This window comes from Ostrea edulis, chromosome 9 (assembly GCF_947568905.1).
Source record: "Ostrea edulis chromosome 9, xbOstEdul1.1, whole genome shotgun sequence".
NCBI classification, from domain to species: Eukaryota; Metazoa; Mollusca; class Bivalvia; order Ostreida; family Ostreidae; genus Ostrea; species Ostrea edulis.
The window spans coordinates 73,582,130-73,604,526 of record NC_079172.1 but is presented as its reverse complement, the minus strand read 5'-3'; the positions used below and the strand labels follow the sequence as shown (position 1 = coordinate 73,604,526).

General features: G+C 35.3%; 2 protein-coding genes across 3 annotated transcripts; one reads left to right on the top strand and one right to left on the bottom strand.

Annotated features, from left to right (window-relative positions):
* Nucleotides 1-785: 785 nt before the first annotated feature.
* On the bottom strand, nucleotides 786-11,005 carry LOC125658440 (protein TRC8 homolog). Its single transcript, XM_048889706.2, has 2 exons — nucleotides 10,717-11,005; nucleotides 786-8,935 (listed from the first exon to the last, which is right to left on the bottom strand). Exons 1-2 carry the CDS (start codon nucleotides 10,889-10,891, stop codon nucleotides 7,170-7,172), a joined length of 1,941 nt encoding a protein of 646 aa, XP_048745663.2. The 5' UTR covers nucleotides 10,892-11,005; the 3' UTR covers nucleotides 786-7,169.
* A 174-nt stretch (nucleotides 11,006-11,179) lies between these two features.
* On the top strand, nucleotides 11,180-22,397 carry LOC125658441 (RING finger protein 145-like). 2 transcript variants are annotated; one of them, XM_056150591.1, is made up of 4 exons: nucleotides 11,180-11,250; nucleotides 14,332-14,389; nucleotides 14,515-14,697; nucleotides 16,410-22,397. In XM_056150591.1, the coding sequence occupies exons 3-4, from the start codon at nucleotides 14,520-14,522 to the stop codon at nucleotides 18,104-18,106; spliced, it is 1,875 nt and encodes a 624-aa protein (XP_056006566.1). In that variant the 5' UTR covers nucleotides 11,180-11,250; nucleotides 14,332-14,389; nucleotides 14,515-14,519; the 3' UTR covers nucleotides 18,107-22,397. The 2 variants fall into 2 exon arrangements, with proteins under 2 accessions (XP_056006566.1, XP_048745665.2); XM_048889708.2 differs by lacking the exon at nucleotides 14,332-14,389 and having other exon boundaries at nucleotides 11,186-11,250.

Sequence of the window (22,397 nt, the reverse complement as noted above, 5' to 3'; positions counted from 1 at the left end):
TTTACGTCTTAAGTTTGATGCACGAGCGGGGCTCGAACCCAAGAACTCCCGGTTACGAAGCGAACGCTCTATCATTGAGCTATCGCAAAGTTTTAAAAATTTTCCTTTCAAGAAAAGGGTCATGATTACTCATACTAATATGCAAGCATTCCCAGGTAGTTCAGATTCAATTTTGTTAAAATTGTGGCACCCAGGGGTACAATAGGGTTCAAAGTGTTTACATCGGAATATTTAAAAAAATCTTTGAAAACCTTCTCAATGATCATCCATAATTAAAATATGCAAACACCCATCGGTAGTGCAGATTCAAGTTTATTTAAATTGTGACCCCCAGGGTTAGGGTGGGGCCACACTTGGGAATCAAACTTTTTAAATGGGAATATATAGGGAACCATGGTTTTAGACCCAATCAATTGTCCAGTTATGAGTCAGACAAGGTTTTGCCATATCATATTCACTAAAGGTCACAGTGACCGAACTTTACAGTGTGAACTACTTCTTCCCAAGATGCATCAGCTGACAAAAGTTCGATGATTCTAGGTCTCAAAAATATCTAAATAATTATCTAGACACGAAAAAGCTAATGAAACATGCAGACCGACATGAATGCCCACATCATACATGTAATACAAGTATGTCCCATCTTAGACGCGAACGGAGGGGAAATCTATAGTGTAGGAGACTAGATCATTGTGCACTGGCATATCAGCATTCTCCATGTACTATAAATATCCCAAACATATAATGTCCGAAGTGACCTTCCCTGGAAAAACAAAACCAAATGCAATGATTTCAAATATCTTCAAGGTAACAAAGCAGACATAGTTTTCTATCATTCAAGAAATGCACCATCATTATTGTGTAATAGTGAATGTTTAACGATGGTCTCAGTTTGACACAAACAATGTACAGAATACATTGACATGAAGTATACACGACATCCAAATAAATAATACTAATTTTCAAAACAAACAGATTAACGGAACCGTGCTCCGTTCAATCGGCATAAATTAAGTAGCGTAGGATAGAGAATATGACACTGGTGAATATGTCGACTAGTTTCCTGACCTGTTGCTCTTGAGCAAATACTTCAATGCAAATATTCTAGTGAAAAAAACAAACAAAAAAACAAAAAACAAAAAAACTTCAAAAACTACAGTAAACCACCTTCTATTCGCGGCTATTTTATTTTCGCGATTCACCTGTGGTAAACTGGTTCGCGGCAAGTACTTTTCGCGATCGAGCCTTTTTTATTACAGTTGATAGACACCTTTTCAAGGACTGCTTCGAGGAGAAATATTTGCGACGATGAGGTTCTCGCTAATCTCGCACGCGAATACAATTTGGTTTACAGTATTTACAGGCAGATGTCTTTAATGAAAAAAAAATAAATCTGATTTACTCACATAAAAAAAAAATCCTTGGAGATTTTTAATTTGATTATAAGATATCTATTCACTGCCTATTCAGACAACTGAAACAACTTATTACAGTAATCTGACAAAGATTCACTGTGCAATACACTTATAAAAGGTTAACACTTATGGAGATGTGTTACTACTTACTAATGTATGTAAAAACCTGTACAACAAGTCAGGGGTAGTAATGGCAAACTATAACATTGCTCAAAAATTATTGTGGGAAATAACTGAAAGATCACAAATTACTAGTAATTCAGTCCTCTTAAATCCAATCTTAAATCTTTCAAAATGGATAAAGCATGAATTCATGGTTGTATGTTGTAAGCTTTACAGTCAGAATTATCTCCCTTATTTATCTCTAACATGTCACATGATATATGTCTTCATCTCCGCATGGCATTTCTATCGTACCTAGTTCATTGTTCGTTCATTGCAAAGAGAAGAGTGTTGCCTGTGATATTAGGAAATTTTGTCTACCAAATTACTATCAAATTCCAAATACTTTCTAAATTGGAACCTTTTTTCAACCTTGATAGAAGAAAATTATTGTTAAGATAGAGAGAAAGATAAAGAGAGAGTTGGTTAGACTCAAAGATGAATTCATAATACAAGCAGATATACGCTATGTGTAATTTTATATTCACACACTTCTCTTAAGCATTGTCATTGTTAATTAGTGGAGTTTTAGATTTAAATTCAGCTCCAAGTGGTGAATCTGTTGTAATATTACACATAACTGAACATGATTGAATAAGATCGAGCATAAAAAACAGAATCGATAATCTATCTTGATCAATAATACAATAACTTTCAAATTCTAAATTACTGATAACAATCCCTTAAATAAATTTAAGCTTTTGTTTACAAACAAAGAAATATTAAAACAAAGGAGATCAGGTTTACAAAAAATAACATTAACAGAATGTCTCAAAGTAACGTTCATTTTATAACATTACAGAATCATCTCTTAAAGTTACGTTACAAAAATAACATTACAGAATTATGTCTCAAAGTGTCTTAAAGGGACTGATTCACGATTTTCCCCAAAATCTTCTTTTTCACTTTTAATGATCAAAATCTACTGTCTAATGTGTTTAAAAGATTTCACATAAAAATTAAGGTTATACATTATCACAGCTCATTTTAGAGAGTTTAATATTTGTTTTGTAAACAAATATTGCAGTATGTTATTGTTTACGAAATTTTTAAAATAAATGGATATCGATCTAAATTTATTATATCTTTCACATTTCAAGCATGTTGGGGGTAAAATGTGTTATCTAAAAGTAAAAATTTGTGACTATGCAAAATTAAGATGCTTTATATAACAAATTTAATATTTCACGTCTTTCTTTGTATACAGAAAAAGACTCGAGTCTTTGTTTACATAACACAGATTTAAGGCTAAAATACTGCTTTTATTCTTGCATTCAGAAGGTAAAAATTTTGGCTCTCAACATTAAATGAGTTATATTTTCAATGTTTAACATCAAAAATGAAAAATATTTTTATCAAAAATCGTGAACCAGTCCCTTTAAAGTTACGTTACAAAAATAACATTACAGAATGTCTTAAAGTTACGTTCAATTTTACTTTGCATTAATTTGATATTGTCTTAAAGGGGCAGGGCACGATTTAAACTGAAAGTTTTCAAATTCATGACTCATGCCATGTTTGTGTTTACATATTGATTGCTTATTAGAAAATATCATGTTTAAAACAAAACGATAAGTGCTAAACACTAGAAACTGTTTAATTGTGATCAGAATTAACTTGTGAATTTAAAAATCTAATTTAAACAAAACTTTTACAAGTATATTTAACCAATGTAAACAAAAACACAACACAAGCCTTGTTTACGTAACAAAAAACTGTGAGCTCTGTATCACTCTTGTAACTTGACAACTGACATTCCAATTTTTGCTGTCCATTAGAAATAATAGTTATGCACAGAACCAAAATAAAATATGTGTGTTTCCTATTTCACTCCCCAAAATACTTGGTAGGGTAGGTAGGTAAAACATTTTATTTCATTGAAACATTTTATTCGAAATCTTAGTTTTTGATACACTTTGAACATGTTGAATACATGTCTATATATATTACAATTACTTTTCAAACATTTTGAAGATCAATAGTAGTCAAAATGTAAATCAGAGAATTTCAAATGCAAAAAGAAAAAAATTCCAGTTTAAAAATTGCACATTTTAAAAATATTATCTATATATACTGTCAGTAAAATCTTCAGGGTTGGTAGCAAAAAGTAGGTAGAGTCGGGAAACCGGAAAACACATACATTTTATTTTGATCTTGTGAACATTAACAAGAGGCCCAGGGGCCTTATAGGTCACCTGAGTATCATGTAACAACCTTCCAATGTTTGAATTAGGTTTGTGTTTAAATATAAGAATTTTACTTTTGGATGGAAGAAACATTGAATAGCTATGTGGTCAGCCCCGCCTTTGCACCAGAACCCCTGACCCAGGGGCCATAAATTTCAGTTTTGAAAGAAGCATCCTTGATCATCATTATCATACTATTAGTTTGTCTACTTAATACCCAGCAGCAGAGAAAATTTTCAAAGAAATAAAATGCATTTTCACTATATGATCAATAGGGCCCCACCCTAATACCAGAACCCCTGACCCAGGGGCCATGAATTTCACAATTTTGAAAGAGGCATCCTTGCTCATCATAACCATGCTATTGGTTTGTCTACTTAATACCCAAGGACAGAGAAGAAGATTTTCAAAGAAATAATGCATTTTCACTATATGACTTATAGAGCCCCACCCTAGCACCAGAACCCCTGATCCAGGGGCCATGAATTTCACAATTTTAACAAGAGGTACTGTGAGCAATGCTCACTAAGAATACCCCCCGCTTACCCCAATCTCCCAAAGGGTGTTGGTAATAGGTATAAACTACCTCTTTTCTGAGTGTTGCTACTTCGATGTCCAGTGCGCATGACCTTTGACCTTTAGACCCCAAAATCTATAGGGAACATCTTCATCCCATGGGTAGTCCATATGTATGATATGGTGACTGTAGGTGGAAAGGATAACGCTTTAGAGCCCGGAAACCATATTGCTACTTCAATGTCCAGTGCACGTGACCTTTGACCTTTTGACCCCAAAATCGATAGGGAACATCTTTATCCCATGGGTAGTCCATATGTATGATATGGTGACGGTAGGTGGAAAGGATAATGCTTTAGAGCCCGGAAACCATTGCGTCTACAGACGGACGGACAACCCGATTCCAGTAATCCCCCCCACAACTTGTTGCGGGGGGTATAAAGAGGCATCCTTGCTCATCATTACCATGCTATTAGTTTGTCTACTTAATACCCAGAGACAGAGAAGGTTTTCAAAGAATTTCTACATTTTCACTATATGACCAATAGAGCCCCACCCTAACACAAGAACCCCTGCCCCAGGGGCCATGAATTTCACAATTTTGGTAGAGGGCTCAATGCTCATTATAATTATGCCCACAGTTTGGCTTCTTGATGTCCAGGATTAAAGAAGAAGATTTTTTAAAATTACACTCATTTTGATGGTTTTTGCCCCACCCCTCAGGCCCCAGGGGGGCAGGGAACACGAATTTCACAATTTTTGTTCCCCTCCACCTACAGATGCTATATGCCAAAATTGGTTGAAATTGGTTCAGGGGTTTCAGAGAAGAAGCTGAAAATGTTCAAATGTTAATGCACGACGACGGACAAAAACAGATAGCAATAGGTCACCTGAATGAATTCAGGTGACCTAAAAATTAGAATTTTTTTCAGCTCTAATTGTGTCCATACCCCTTTAATGCAATTATTGCAAAGTAAATTTGTGTTACCTTCACATTGCAACAGTGATGGATAGTAAATTGAAGCAAATCAAATCTATCTTCTCAAATGAGGGTTGGCAAAAAAGTGGTCAATATGAATATGGACCGGGCTGGTGGTCAATACTGGTTAATACTAGTTAATACTGGTCGATTGAAGATTATTTGGTCACTGTAGTCTGTGTTATTTATTTTAAATGTTTAAGTGACCATTAGAGTAAATACTGTAATTCATAACATGCACTATCAGTTTATAATATATACTTATAAGTCATAAATTAAATAAATAATGTACAAATGACTGTTGAATTTGGGAAGATGTAAAAGTTTCTGTTCAAATTCCTCAGTTTAACAAGAGAACTACTTAGTATATAAGTATTGTTTCATCAATCTTCATTTTAAGTGTTGAATAAACATTTGAGGGGGTGTGTTGGTGATGTTTTCATAACAATAACAGACACACTGGTCATCTCTGGTCCCTGTGTATGCTTACTAACACCTGTCAACTCTGCTTCCTGTGCTCAGGTAATGTCCAGCTATCTTCTATTCTTAATCTGTCCAGGTACATGTAGTAAAAGGTCTGTCTCCAATCGTCAAGCTATGCTATAGAACTGTGACCCTCTGGTTGGTACTGAAGATATTTCGGTCAGTTTCAGCAAACCAAATATATTAAACTTATGAAATTACATTTCATTATCTAATGAAAAATATTAATCAACAATTGATCCATATAATGAAAAGACTTAATTTATCTTTATCTTTGCAAGAAATGTACAAAAATAGGAAAATGGACAGTTTAAATCATAATTGACCAGTATTGACCACTTGGGGAGTATATTGACCGAGATGGTTAAAACCACTGGTTAAAACCGAGGGCGATTTTGACCGCCCCAATCCTGTCCTAAATAATATTTTTTTAAAATCTGTATATTTCAAAGGGTATATCACAGACAAAACAAACAACCCATCTAATTCAGCACCTTGGCGCTAGCTTACACTGGCCACAGTTTCAACCATTTATACATCTTACTTCATTTCTATTGAATTTTTCTCTCATTTTGATCAAATTAGGAATCAATTTTTACATAGTTCACTAATGTGCAGGCCCCAATGGGAAGGGGGTGTTTGGGTATCAGGAACCCACCAGATATATTATTTCCTACAAATTAAGATGTAAACATGGTAAAAGGTAAAAAAAAAAATAGTATGGCCAGGCCCCCCACCCCCTCTTGTTTCTCAATCTCACAAGTTTTCAAAGCAACATTCAACTTTGTAATAACATTGACAAGAGTGTAAACTGTCACTAGAATTGAAGATCTTTACTTAAAAATGAAAAACCCCTAAATTGGCAGAGTTGTCTTTATCAGGGAGTATTTTTTTTACAGATTGAATATGATGCTTATAACATTACGCCTCTGAATCCATATAATGATTTTGTTATAAACATTACAATTTTTGTTAAACGATTTTTGTTCTTTTCAACTTATAATCAACACATTCATACAATCACAATCAGGTGAAGTTCATGTTAGTTTTCAGTATTATCTTATAAATACTCATGAGTTAAGATTTGATTTGAATTCAATTCACTCAGTGTCTACACAGCAGTTTAAGATGAATTGATTTCCTAGATACATTACATTAAATAGGCATCAAATGTTCTCTGTGTACACTTGATGCAAATTTAATGTGCATTAAAATACATTCTAGGATTTAATTCCCATTAAACTTTATGTGTGAATGAGGCATCAAATATCTCACTAGAGATCGAACATATGTATACCATTGGAAAAAAAAAAATTGTATTTCAAAATCATTAAGGTTTTAAAAGATAGATGCATCTAACAATTTTCAATGCAAATTATAGATAATGATGCTCATGTATGAATATAATAAATTGTATGATTTCTTTAGCTAGTCTTGATGAACTCTTAGTGGGTTGGCAGGCTGAAAGGTTCCATTATTTAATCCCTCTTGTCTCCCTATCACTGGGTTTATAGGCTGCTGTACTATAGCATCTCGGGTGCCATTTGGTGCCGCAACCCCAGGATTCACTCCCTCAAAGTGGTTTTCATCCTGATTATTGTTCTCTTGAGTCTCGGATGTGACATTTTCCGGGGCATAGATAAGTTTGTGACAGAGCGGACAATTGTCCTGAACATATAGCCACTTTCTAAGACACACTCCGTGGAAGTAATGATTACAACGCGTTATTCTCGCATTGTTTAACTCGTGGTAACATATAGCACACACATCATTGAGTGATTCAAGTTCTGCTTTAGAGGCCTGTGGTAAAGAGTTTATTTTGTTTACTGCAGTCCGGCGCTTGGTAAAAACTTGCCACCCATTCTTTGCTTGCACCCATATATTACAGTACGCATGAATACACATCATAATAGCCCGAATTGCCCCTCCCGATTCGAAAATCATTATCCAGGCTCCATTACAAAACAAAAAGATTCCAAATAGAAACTCTATAGTGTTTCCTGTTGATTGTATATAGTAAACATAGTCATCCAGACCTTCCCAGAAAGTGTTCCTGTACGCGTCTAACAGAAATAATGTGTACACAGTCAGCGAAACGATCACTTTTAACATGACTTCCACACTGAACGCGGTAACTGCCAACAACCAAGTGCTGATACTGTAATGATTCCACAGGTACATAAGTAAACACGTGGGGAACGTCAAGAGAAAAATGCACATCGAAAGTACGCGCAGGTGTCGCACCAAGTGACTGCTCTGGGACGCGCTGAGGGACATCAGAATCGGGTGGATCATGCTATGAATGAAATGCGAGATGGCAGTCAGAAGCAGACAGAAATTCTTGCAGAGTCTTGTGAGACGCACATCAGGAGTTAATCCCGTTAGTCCCGTCTGTAGTCCCAGAATGAAAAACAATATAGCAGACACAGTACCCATGTTACGGTCCTCTTCCGAATCCGATCCCACACAGAATGCTAAGAAAATTCCCACATGATGTGCCAGGAAGGACACAATACTCGTCATGCCCAGCATGGCAATGAAGTTTTCACAGCTTTGAGTAAATAATTTAACAAAAACAGCATGGTAGTCCACGGAGTACACAGAAAGCCCTTCTTTTTCATGAAAATTTTGAAGACACAAAATGGTGAAATCATAAAACAGCCTAGCTATCCAAAATACCCTTAGGACTTTTGGGACCCGTAGTCTAATCCAGTGATGCTCAACGTATCCTTGGATTCCAATAGCACTAATTGTTATCTTTATCACATTATACATCCGTCGGATTGTCCAGGCTATGGCTCTTAAAGAATTCAACACTTCCATGGCTATCACACATAATGGTACCATCACAGACAATGTCAGAACCCAGGATGAATATTCACCGTCTTGGTACACTACACTGACAATTGAAGGAAACGTAAAGGAGGACATGATTCCGAGAGAAACGCAGGCCCTAATATCACTTCGAAGTAAAGTTCTTCTCCTCAGAGTCCAAATATAAGTAAATGTATAGGATAAAAATATCTGTGTGATTGCATTCTGCATGATGTCATAATTGCTGTGTTTAACGTCCAAGGAATGCTTGTTGTTCCAGTGGTAAGACGTCCACAGGAGGCCAAGCAGAGTAACGAAGCTGTAAATGTCCTGTAGCTGATTAACCGAGAGCAGGAACACACACAGAGCCAGAACAAAAACTGAAACAAGGACAAAAACAATTTAACCTAGCTATTCATTACTATCAACTACTATTGATTAAACATGGTGAAAATGGTAAATGTCTACATTCAACAAAATTGGTTTTGAATTTTGATGCAGAGCAGTGCACTCTAAATTAAGTCATTTGAATATCATTAATATGTTAATCTTTGACATGTTTAATATTCAAGTTGACATATGTTTGTAAATGCAAGAACCAGGGATTTATCTAGGTTGTTTTTACTACTGGTAAAAGGTACCTTTCCCCTTTGGCAACAAATGGATATTTCCCCTTCCACAGAAAATCCCCTTCATTATTAGAAACTTCACAAAATTATATGAGAATTTTCAACAAAAATCATTTTTATATATTCTAGGTCATTTTCTATAATTGTCAGACTCTTACAATATAGATAAAATAAGTAATCAATCAATTTATATGACTCTTATAATTTTTGGATATTATATTCCATGGATGTTCCCCATCACTGGAAGCTCATGACTGCATTCTCAAAAATTCCCCTTAAATATAAAATGGGTAGTAACATCTAAATGCTGGATAAACCCTGGGAACCTAATCAACTATTAAATTATGGTTACAATATGGTTTTTTACTATATACTTTTTCCATCACATATCACTGTGCAAGTTAGGAATTTTATCTTACAGATTCTTTCCACAAAAATCAAAATGGGTAGGTTTATCAACATTCCTAGAAAGGACCAATTAGGCACAATATGTAAACCTAATATACCATTGAAATGGAATACATTTTTAATAACATGTGAAAAATATGACCATGAAAGAAAAGAAATATTTAATTTTATTGAAAAAAAAAATATGCAAAATTTTCTACTTTAGATAATGAACAAAAACTATTTTGGCTACTGAACACATCAGAGAAAGAATTTTTTGATCTTGTGGGCAGATTTATTAACAATGATATGATATAGCAATATATAGACCTTATGTATAACATTTGTGAAAGAATTACGTGTTCAGTATGCCTTGTCAGCTGTAGATTAATATGCAAATTTTATTGTTTGACATCTCTTCTCTTTATTATTGTAATCATCTCAGGTTTGTCTATTTTGGACTCTGAATCAGAAATAAAATATTCATATATCACAGAATCTGTTTTTACAACATCAGAATTTCGTCATCCATTCAGAAAGGTGGTATCTATGAGTAGTGTTGAAAAATCGGGAAAATTTCATAATCGATAATCGGTCATAATTGGAAGAACTATATCAATCAATGATCGATATAATCGGTATTTACATGTAGTTAATAAATGTTTATTATTTTTGGAGTTATTTCTATTTAGTTTTATGGATATGTGCAGTATACACACTAGCTGGTGTCACTGAATTCCCAATTTTCAATGTGGAGTCCACCCTGACTCTCCCCTGCACATGTCTTGATATAAAAGCGGGAGTAACAGTCAGATGAATCTCGGATTAGATATTAATAAGTGTACATGCGACAATCGATTATGAAAAATAGAATCGATAATCGGAATCAAAGAGTCAAAAACGATCGACAATCGATTGTCGGCGACAATCGTTTCATCACTATCTATGAGTAATTCGTGTTCTTCACCTTATCAAAGAAAATATGTGTGAATGATGACAAATGTTTAACTTGTAACAGCATTTACCACCTGTGTAGTCCACGGGCTCTGCCCGGCTCTCGTATATTATAATTAAATCAGTTCGATTATGACATAAATATACAATAATCTAAATCAAACTAAAAATATCTGATAAATGATACTAACAAATTGTCATTACAAATATCCATATGAGGTATTCAATCCATGTCATCGATGGTTGATACCGCAACAGAGTAAATTCTGGAAAGAAGGACTTGTTTAAAATACTGTCCATGACAAACATTGGGGGCAATCGGACTAGCACCTCCCACAAAACTTCGAACCGTTCTCTCCAAGTCATATTTGGAGTTTAATACAGGTCCTCAATCGCCAGAAATTACGAAAAGTTCGAAATCTTTCCCCTAACGAGTACATTCATGACGTTTGTTTCGTTTCCTTAAGTGGTGTAATGAATTTTGTCAAAACGAAAATACCAAATTATCTATCAACAGGTATAGGCATGGAGAATTTCTCATATAATCAGAACTTCTTGAACAAAACTATGACGAAATATGCAATTTTATAAATTTTAGATATCTACAGAGAATGATATTGAATAAGAACTATGCTTTCGTTTTTTGTGTGAGTTACTTCCGGTTAAAGAGAAAGTTAAATTAGGCTCAGTCGGTGACGTTACACGAAAAAATTACACATCGACAGGTAAAACACCTTTTGAATCCTTAAACTAGTAATATTCGTCAACATCAACTACCGGTCACTCACACTGATGTTTATTCAGGATATTTGATGTTGACGTTGAAAAATCTTAGCTCAGTGACACCACATCTGAAGAAAAGGGGGAAAAAAAGTAAATTGTTTTAATATGTTGACGGTGCTACCGTTTGAACGAGCGCAGCTACATGTATGTACATATTTTGTAATGTTCATGCTTTGATCAGGTTCAATTTAAACAATATCTATTTGTCAAATATTCATTACATGAATTTTTTCCAAGGGTTTTATATAAAAAATCATTAAAACATGAATGTGATTGAAATATTTTTATGCTATAGATCTATATACATTTTATTTCTGATGCCTTCACTGTGACTTGCTTAACCTTTGATGCACGACTTGTTCTGAACTGTATGTTCTCAGCTTCTACTTTCCTTTTTTCTATTCTCAATCTTTTCAAGATACTATAAATTGTATGATAAAAATGCCCAAACTTTTCATTAGTTTGTAAAACTATGTTTAAACAGCACTGCCTTTGAACACAAAATGCATTTCAATGTATAATGAAAATTTAAAAATAAATCGATAAATTCAACTATCGGATCGGGCATATATATGCCCTCCTCCCCTGCGAACCTATCTAATTAAAAAGAAATGAAATTCATATGATAATCCCCTTGTAGCAATTCAGAATTGTATGTTCCAAAAGAGAAAATTAGAACATTTTTTATAATATTGTACATAATCCTAGTTGTAACACAATGATGAAATATTTCAGCATTCACATAGAATAGAATAGAATATGATTTATTTCCAAATTAGGGCCCTCTCGGGCATACAGCATACATGATTGTTAACATTTCAATGTGCAATGACGATAAAAAGAAAAACAAAACAAGAGTAAAATATGCACTATTAGTATGAGCAATGTTCATACATGAGACGTTTGAACATGATAATACTTATTTGCATTATATGTAAGTACCACCATGTATCCTAAAGCAAAACAGTCAGAAATACACATAGGGGGAAAAAAAAAATATAATCATTGAATAAAATTGCAACATCATTGATTTCAGCCCCTCTCCTGGAATGCTGTTGTTGTGAGGATACATTAATTAAGATTAATTCACAAAACTAGAATTAATTAATTATTTTTCAATTGTTAATAGCAAGTGGCTTGGTTGATTATCATGAGGGAGGGGGGGGGGGGTGTCATCGTGGTTTGCATTACCGGACATATTAAAAGGAAATGGATTGAAGCACTTATTATTTGTAGTTGCTGGAAAAATCCCAAAAAATATTTAAAAAATGTTTTCAATCCGACCGAATTCTATTGACTTTTTGTAATTTTTTAAATAGCACTAATTCAGTACCTGTGATCCCTCACATATTCTAACAATTTTTAAGAAGTCAGTCTCCCTTTTTTCTTGTTAGAATAATAAATTCCTATTGAGAATTTAATATTTTTATCGATTACGTCCCGGTAGTATGACTTTTAACAAGTACGTATTTAGATCCGCCACCGCCTGTCTTATTGTGACGTACATCAAAACGTAGACATGACATCACACATCATCTTAGCCTGCCTTTCATAAACATTGCACTTTGTTAAACATTTCGCTTAATGGTGCACTAAATTTTGGAGCTAGGAGGCCACAAGATTAGGATGATAATCCACGTAAGTTCACAATCATATTCCAAGGTGTGACTTTGCGAGATCTCAGCCATTTTTGACGAGGGATTTCAGGGATTGGCGTCAAAAATTTTTCCTTGTTAGAGGTTGAGATTTAGCTCGGATTATTTCCTGCGCTCTAGTCATTGGAGCTCGCAGTACGAGCCAGCGCTTTGCGCTGGCTCGCTGCGCTCGCTATTAATCAATTTAATGGTCTGCTAATGGTAATGTGCATGATGTTATATAGTTGGTTAGAAATGGAATTTTAAAGCAAACAGCACAATTGTAATATGCAACATATACATAGATGCCTAATCTCTGTGGAAACGAGGAGGTTATTTATATTTGGTCTTTCCTATCACAGGCCTCTGAATTTCTATCAATAAGCCGTTATGTGATTGATCAGAGTGATATATATAGGCATAATCATGTTATTCGCTTCGTGGAACGAATCAACATGTATTCTACGTACTTACATGTAATTATAGCATTTATTCCATAAATGTGATTGAATGATTTTTGCTTAAATTATAAATGGAATGAATAACATGACTTATAAAATGTCAATAGTTAACACATATAAACCAAGCATGTCAAACTGATTTGCTCTGCGGAGCGAATAACATGATTATGCCTATATATATATATATATACATACCCCCTCTGTATATAAATACAATTGTATGCACTTCTTTACGCAGATACGAGACTGAACTGATTGCATAATAGTAAATAAATGTCTACATGTCTGAACCCTCATTTTTGTTGTCATATAAATGATACATTAAGATCAATTCACTACTTTTCTAAATTTAATCAAATTGATCACGATCTTCATGATCTTGATGTCAAATATTTTGATAGACATAATGTGTACAATAATGAATTTATTTGTCATAGTATCTTTTCATGGTCATGTGCTTGTATGCTAAGCTCACCCTTCAATTCTTGATTTAGATCCACCACTTCTTTAATTGTATTACAACGTCAAAATGGAGACTGTGGTGTCACACATCTATCGTCTTGCCACGGTATTACATTTCAGTGAACTGCATTATGTAGCGGACCACAAAATGGGGATGAAATTTAGATAATATACGTAAGTTTGTTATCTGAGATCAAGCAGACATGACTCATGAGATTTTTTGATGAGGGACTTCTGGGATTGTGACAAAAAATTTCTGCTTCAGCTCTGACTTTTTTGGAAGCTTAGTCATTATAGCAGTACGAGCCCGCAAGAAGTGCTGGTTTTCTATTTATAAGAATTATAAACATTTTTGAGCTCAGTATGTTTTATCATTTGAATGAATGATTTAAATTAATTTACATTGAAACTGAGTATTAGATCCTATAAAATAATACCTGGTTGATAATCTATTTTAACGTCTTAGGTTGGACGCGACCATGGCACGAGTGGGGCAGACTGGGGCTCGAACACATGACCTCCAGGTTATGACACAAATGTTTTACCACTGAGCTACCACAACAGTCCCAAATGTATTCAAAGAAGGCCAACCTCATTAAACGTTTTTATGCTTAGATTTGAGGCATGTATTTTTTATTTTTTGTTCTAGGAAGGATGCAGCCATTGAAGTTGAAGAGAGAATACCTTTTGGCTTCTGTCTGTGTGATTCTGCGGGTGCCGTCTCTATTTATTATGGAAATGTGGTTTAGGACGGATCCTCAGAGAGCTACAGATGCACATTCTGTTGACCCGGGGCAAGCCGAACTAATTACAACAGTAGTATATTACTCCAGTAAGTCGTACGAGATCAGAGTCACTAATCACAACTGTAGTATATTACTTTACTAAGTCGTATGAAATCAGTGACACATGAGAAAAGCTTCAACTGTTCAGTTAAGGAAAAAAAATAGAATTTTGCTTTGTAAGTGGAAATTTGATAACTATGAGAGGAAGCTATTGTCGTCAATTCATGCCTTGAATTGTAGTAAGGTTTTATGCTTGATCATGTTGATACACATGCCTTGAATTGTAGCCAGGTTTTAAGCTTGATCATGTTGATACACATGCCTTGAATTGTAAGCAAGGTTTTAAGTTTGATCATGTTGATACACATGCCTTGAATTGTAGCCAGGTTTAAACTTGATCATGTTGATACACATGTAATCATCATTATGCATGGATACTTTATAATGGTATAAACTATTTCAGAAAATGGTTCAATTTTCGCAACTTTCAAATTTATACAAATTAAACCAAATTTAGAATTGTAACCTTTAAAAAAAAACCAGTCGTTCAGTTTATTACTATTCAGTACATAGCTTGTCATAGCTTGTATCATTTTATTAGTGGTTACTTTTATTTGCAAATAGCCAATATTTATACAGTGAGTAACATATCTATCTCATTTAATATGAACAATTTACGGAACAGGTGTTTTAAATTGGGTAATTATTTGTATTCCTGACTGCTAATACAACTTGGTTAATGGTGTTTTAGATATAATTTTAGGAGTGACTTTACTTTGATGATTTTTTAGATATTTTAGGAGAGACTTTACTTTGATGTTTTAGATATTTTAGGACTCAGCAGGGTTGACAAAAAAGTGGTCAATATGAGTATTGACCGGGTCGGTGGTCAATACTGGTTAAAACCGGTCATTACTGGTCAATACTGGTCCATTAAAAATTATTTGGTCATAGTCTGTGTTATTGGTTATTTTAAATGTTTAAATGGCCATTATCGGATTGTGGTAAATACTGTAATTCATAACATGCACTATCAGTTTATGATAATACTTATAAGTCATAATATTAAATAAATAATGTAAATGACTGTGTTGAATTGGGGAAGATGTAAAGGTTTCTGTTCAAATTCCTTAGTTTAACAAGAACTGCCTCTTGTTTCAAATCTTCATTTTAACTGTTGAATAAATATTTGAAGGGGTGGGTTGGTGATGTTTTCATAACAACAACAGGCACACTGGTCATCTCTGGCCCTAGCCTATGCTAATCAACACCTGTCAACTCTGCATCGTGTGCTCAGGTAATGGCCTGTTACCTGTTATTCTTAATCTGTCCAGGTTCATGTATAAACAAGTCTGTCTCCATCTGTCAAGCTATGCTATCTGTGACCCCCTAGTGTGTTACTGAAGATATTTCGTTCACAGTTTCAGCAAACCAAATATATTAAAATCATGAAACTAATGAAAAATATTAATCAACATTTGATCCATATAATGAAAAGACTTAATTTATCTTTAACTCTGTACAAAAATAGGAAAATGGGCAGTTTAAATCACAATTGACCAGTATTGACCACTTGAGGAGTATTGACCGGGACGATTAAAACCCGTTAAAACCACTGGTTAAAAGCGGGGGTGGTTTTAACCGCCCAACCCTGTTTAGGAGTGACTCTACTTTGATGGTGTTTTAGATATTTTAAGAGTGACTCTACTTTGATGGTGTTTTAGATATTTTAAGAGTGACTTTACTTTCTCTCTTGCAGTTTTGGTCTTTGCTGTGGCTGTTCTGTTGATGCCACTGAGGAAGCTAGTAGCCCTGTATATGTATATTGTCAGCCTAGTTCTGCTGCTAATGGCTCATCACATGTCACAGATTTATGTGGAAATGGAGGCTGAAGAATCAGAGACGTACATCCTAAGTGATTACCCTGCCCTCAAGCGATTAGGCGTTCACCTGACTGCACAGTGCGTGCTGGCAGCGTTCATTGCGTATCTAATAGACATCAGCAGCTGGAGACGATTCATCCTCCTTATCTATACGCTTCCAATGATTGCACGGATAGCAGGAGTACCACTGGCTGCATTCGAACACATACACCATTTTTGTACGTTGTTTACAGTGATCTTAATCATGTTATTTTTATTCAACAATGTTGGCTTCGTGTTGGATGTCATGAAGGAAAACTTGATTCGCTGGAAGGCCTTGGCGGACGCCATTGGCTGGATCTCGCTCCTCTTCACGGCTTGGCACACCATCCTCCTACCAGTACAATTTCTCGTCTTCTGGTTGATTCTGTTTGGTTGCCAGCTCTATGTGTACATGATAAAGACCCCTGCAAGTCTGTCACAGGAAGGCTGGCTACTTTTTATACTGGCGTGTGTGGGTGAATGCTGTGCCACGCCCATCAGTCTTATTGCCCTGTGTATTACAATAGCCTATGCATCATACTATATCCTGACTCTTACCAAACTCTATCTCCAGGGATGGAACGCATTCACAGTAGACCATGACGTGATGCGGGGGTGGACGGAAGGTTTCACTATGATGCTGATAGCCGTGCAGACTGGTCTCCTGGACCTTAAACCTATTCAGAGAGCATTCCTTATGTGTGTGCTGCTCTTCATAGTGGCATCATCACTCATTCAGTCCATATATGAAATGGCCGACCCCATTCTGCTTTCTCTCAGTGCTTCGCACAACAAGAATGTCTTCAAACATGTCCGTGCAGTCACTCTGTTTACATTCCTCTGGCTGTTTCCACTCTACATGACATACTCCATATGCCAATATTTTGACCTTGACTTTTGGCTTCTGGTCATTATGTCCAGCTGCCTCTTAACATCTGTGCAGGTTGTGGGGTCGTTAGTGATATACACTTTATTTATGTTCGATGGAATCCGGACCGAGTCGTGGGAATCATTGGACGATACGGTGTATTATACGCGATCGATAGTGAGAATTCTGGAGTTCATTGTGGCCGTGTTTGTCGTGTGTTACGGAATGAAGGAATCCATCTTTGGTGAATGGAGTTGGATTAATTCATCAATTTTGATTATTCACTGTTATTTCAATGTGTGGCAGAGACTTCAGAGTGGATGGAGAACCTTCCTCATGAGAAGGGAAGCCGTCAAAAAACTGGCATCGTTGCCGTCGGCAACAGACCAACAACTACAGGATTACAATGACGTCTGCCCCATTTGTTATCAGTCTCTCAGCTCCGCCAAAATTACTCCATGTGGACATTTCTTTCATGCCACTTGCCTTAAGAAATGGCTGTATGTCAAAGACACATGCCCCATGTGCCACAAAAAACTGCATGAAACTTCCGAGGAATCCCAGAATTCACCTGATGATAGGCCTGCCCAAGATGAGGACGTTCCATCAGAAAATGAAAACTCCGATGCTGAGTCGGACATGTCGAATCAGGCAGAGTCCTCAGACGACAGCTCAGATGGATGATCATTCAACAGGTACCACAGACTCCACCCCTGTGTTTAGATAAACAAAACTGTTTGTTTCCAGATGTGTTGAAGCAAGATAAAACTGGAATGGCAGGAATTCTATCATTTTTATACTCCTGTCCTTAGACGGGATGTATTATGGTATGGCAATCGTGTCCATCTGTCCGTCTGTCTGTCCTGCTTCATGTCCGGCTCGTAACTCAAATACTATGAGACCTTGAATTATTGAACTTTGTCAGCTGATATATCTTGGGTAGAAGGTGGGTCGCGCTTTAAAGTTCAGTCACTGTGACCTTTCATTAAGATGATATGGCCAAATATGACAAAATCCTGCCCAACTCGTTAACTGGACAATTATTTGATCTAGAATAATTAAACTTGGACAGTTAATGTGTCTTATGAAGAAGGGTGTGTCACACCTTACATCAGAGTCACAGTGACCTATAATTAAGATGATATGGCCATATATGGTACATGTATAACCCTTTTTTTGGGCTCATGTAGATATGAGTCCTTTAATCAATGAAATTTTTCAATTTGTGCATCTGTATAGAAACGTAAATTATATCTTAAAATCAGGTCAGTAAAATTTTTAACACGGAAAGAATTAAAATAAAACGACAACAAAACCCCCCAATTTTTAAAAATCCCAACATATGTTGGAGAGTAAAGGTTCAACTCAGTTCAATGATCATTAAATCAGGAGATACTCATTTTTAAAAAAATAAATAAAATATAGCTACATAATCCTGATAACAATATGAATACTTATTTTATTTCTAACATTAATGATATAGATATGTGCAGTATTGAAATGCAAAAACAAGCACATCACAGAACAGATAGAGGAATTGTCTGATGGGAATGATAATTGATGTGTAATCTATCTAATTTTAATTTAAAAGACTTCACTAGCCTGTTGGAAGTAAGCCATGGTGTTTCAGAGTTCAGCTGGAGATTCAATGACCATTTTGATAAGAGCTAAATTACATTTGTCCAGTTCAAGGTTAATATATTAATGAGTATAATCATTGTACAACCCAACATAAGTAATTAATACCATGTGGAAAAAAATTATCTAAATATTAGGGGGTGAAACGATACAGTACCTTTTCGATTCGATTTTCGATACTTTAGTCTCGATTCGATGATTTTCGATTCGATACAATAGCATGTACCAAATTCTTTATAATGCTAAGATTTTTTATGTTTCGTTGTATTTATTGCTCTCTGCAAATAAATTCTACATAATGTAAAACCGTTTAACATAGAGCAACACTCTTATCACTTGTCCTAAAGCCGAAATGTCACCATACCCAGGATTTATACATTGGGAGTGCATTTTTCAACTCGACTGCATCCATTTTGATACGGCAAAGTTTACTCGTATGTTAATTAGGCAATTTTCAATTCCATTGGCTAATCAGAAACCGTGTTATCAAGAGCAATGTGTGCTATGATTTTAGAACCGTATTGAACCGAAACAGACCCCGAATAAATCGAACATCGAATCGAGAACACCACATTGCGAGTCGGTCGCATCGCAATGCATCGTTTCACCCCTACTAAATATATGTAATGATTTGAATATTTCTAGTAGTTAATCGAACAATTCCAGAGATATACTAAGGAATAATCTTGATTTTAGCCTGGACCCAAAAGCAAAGATATTGGTGGAAGCTTTGATCCAATTAAGGTTGACGTGATTTTGTGTCGTGCACTTTTATCTGTTTACAATGAAAAATAAAAACATCTGATGGGCGTATCATGTGCCGTGCAGTGCACTTTATTCATGATGTGCATTTCAATTCTAGATTGTGAAAATGGTATTATTTGATCACATTATTTGTATACATGGACACGTTTTAAAGATGGTATTGAACTAATCCATGTCACATGATATGTGCCAATTCTGAAACTTCAACATGCAGTGTTTTTGCATATGAGGTCTGAGTGATTACTCCTATCCTTATCTGTGTGCTGTCATCAGACAAAGGAATATTTCATGCATCCACAAATGTTTCTGTTGATATGGTCAGTTTTACTGAAGAGCCAGGTACAATGCTTTCAGTAAAAACCTCAAGTGAAAAATTCCATCAGGTACTGTGTATCATGGTAGACATGTAATATGTGCAATGATTCAAAATTTTCCACATTTTTCAATTCAGCTCATACAGAGAAATCATGTATTTACATTTTGGAAAAATTGAGAATTTTACTAATTTAAAATTGGGAAGTTCAGAGTTCTGCTTCCAGGAATGAACTGTTTTTAGCTCTTCTGAGCCAAAGGCTCAAAGAGCTAATGCTATGGCCATTTGTGCGGTGTGCGTAAACTTTTTAGAAAAAGGGCTATAACTCAAGAACCCCTTGGCCAATTTCTTTCAAATTTGGTACAGGGTATCATTGGCCCAAGGGCTTTCATACATACTAAATAAAGGGATGTGACCCTTTAACAAGGGGAGATAATCAGGAAAATACAAACAAAAGTAGTGGTTGCTAAAAAATCTTCTTCTCAAGAACCACAGGGCAGATTATCACCAAACTTACACATAAGGATGAGGATATGTTGTAGATTAAAAATTGTTCAAGGCATTACCCTGGGGCAAAGGGCGTGGTCTCAAGGTCACTTCAAAGTTGACCTAAATTTAAATTTTTTTTAAATTCCTTAAATCTTAGATATTTTAGCCATTATAAGGACTAGGATCATCAAATTTTGACAGTTGATGCATCTTAGGACCTTGTGTCAAGTTGTCTCAAAAGTAGGTCACGGTGACCTACTTTTTGAATTTTGCAGGTATTTATTTTAAAATTAATTTTGATGCATATCTTGGACACTTTGAAGCCTATGATCATCAAAACTTGTCAGTTGGTGGATCATGGGACCTTGAAATGCGTCAACTGAAAAATAGGTCACCGTGACCTACTTTCTGAATTTTATGGCTTATCATTTATAGATATATTTTAAGTTGTTATTTCAAATACCGAGAGGTTTAGAATCATCAAATCTTGTAAGTTGATGCATCTTGAGGCCTTGAAACATATTTATAAAAAAGTAGGTCACAGTGACCTACTTTTTGAATTTTGCAGATATTCAAATTTCACATTTTCAATTTTAGATGCATATTTTGGGCACTGTAAAACCTAGGATCATCAAACTTTGTCAGTTGATGCATCTTCGTCTTCGGTTTGTGTCGACCAAAAGTAGGTCACCGTGACCTACTTTTGGTATTTGACAGCTAAATTACTATATTTCAGACACTATTTGACCTACAATCATCAAACTTTGACAGTTGATGCATCTTGAGTCAACGGAGTGTGTCGACCAAAAAGTAGGTCACCTTGACCTACTTTTGGAATTTGACGGCTATATTTATATATTCAGATACTATTTGACCTACAGTCATCAAACTTTGTCAGTTGATGGGTCTTGCATGTTCGAAGGGTTTCGACCAAAAAGTAGGTCAACTTGACCTACTTTTGGAATTGGACACCTATATTTATATATTTCGGATACTATTTGACCTACAGTCATCAAACTTTGTCAGTTGATGCGTCTTGCATGTTCAAAGGGTGTTGACCAAAAAGTAGGTCACCTTGACCTACTTTTGGAATTGGACGGCTATATTTATATAATTCAGATACTATTTGACCTACAGTCATCAAACGTTGTCAGTTGTTGGGTCTTGCATGTTTGAAGGGTGTTGACGAAAAAGTAGGTCACCTTGACCTACTTTTGGAATTTGACGGCTATATTTATATATTTCAGATACTATTTGACCTACAGTCATCAAACTTTGTCAGTTGATGGGTCTTGCATGTTCGGAGTTCGATGACCAAAAAGTAGGTCACCATGACCTACGATTGGAATTTGACAGCTATATTTCAATATTCAGATATTAATTGGCTTAAAATCATCAAACTTTGTCAGTTGATATTTCTTGGGTTCTCAAAATGTGTAAACCAAAAAGTAGGTCACATTGACCTACTTTTTTTGAATTCTTAGGATTTAACTAAAGATTTAGAATACTAAGAGGCTAAGAATAGAAATGGTGGGGTTGTACAATTTATCAGAAGAGCGATTCTAGGCCCTTGGGCCTCTTGTTTAATTGTTGCTTGTCAACGTAAACAGAGCAGACCTAACGCTGGCCTTTATTAGAGGTCGGTTTGCGACACTAGCAGGAACATTGTCTGGCGTCTGTTGTAAACGTCATTACAGTACGTTGTGCTTCTAGTCATGTACAATTTTATTTCCAGGGTTTGTGAATAAATTAAATTTTCGTCAATGACAA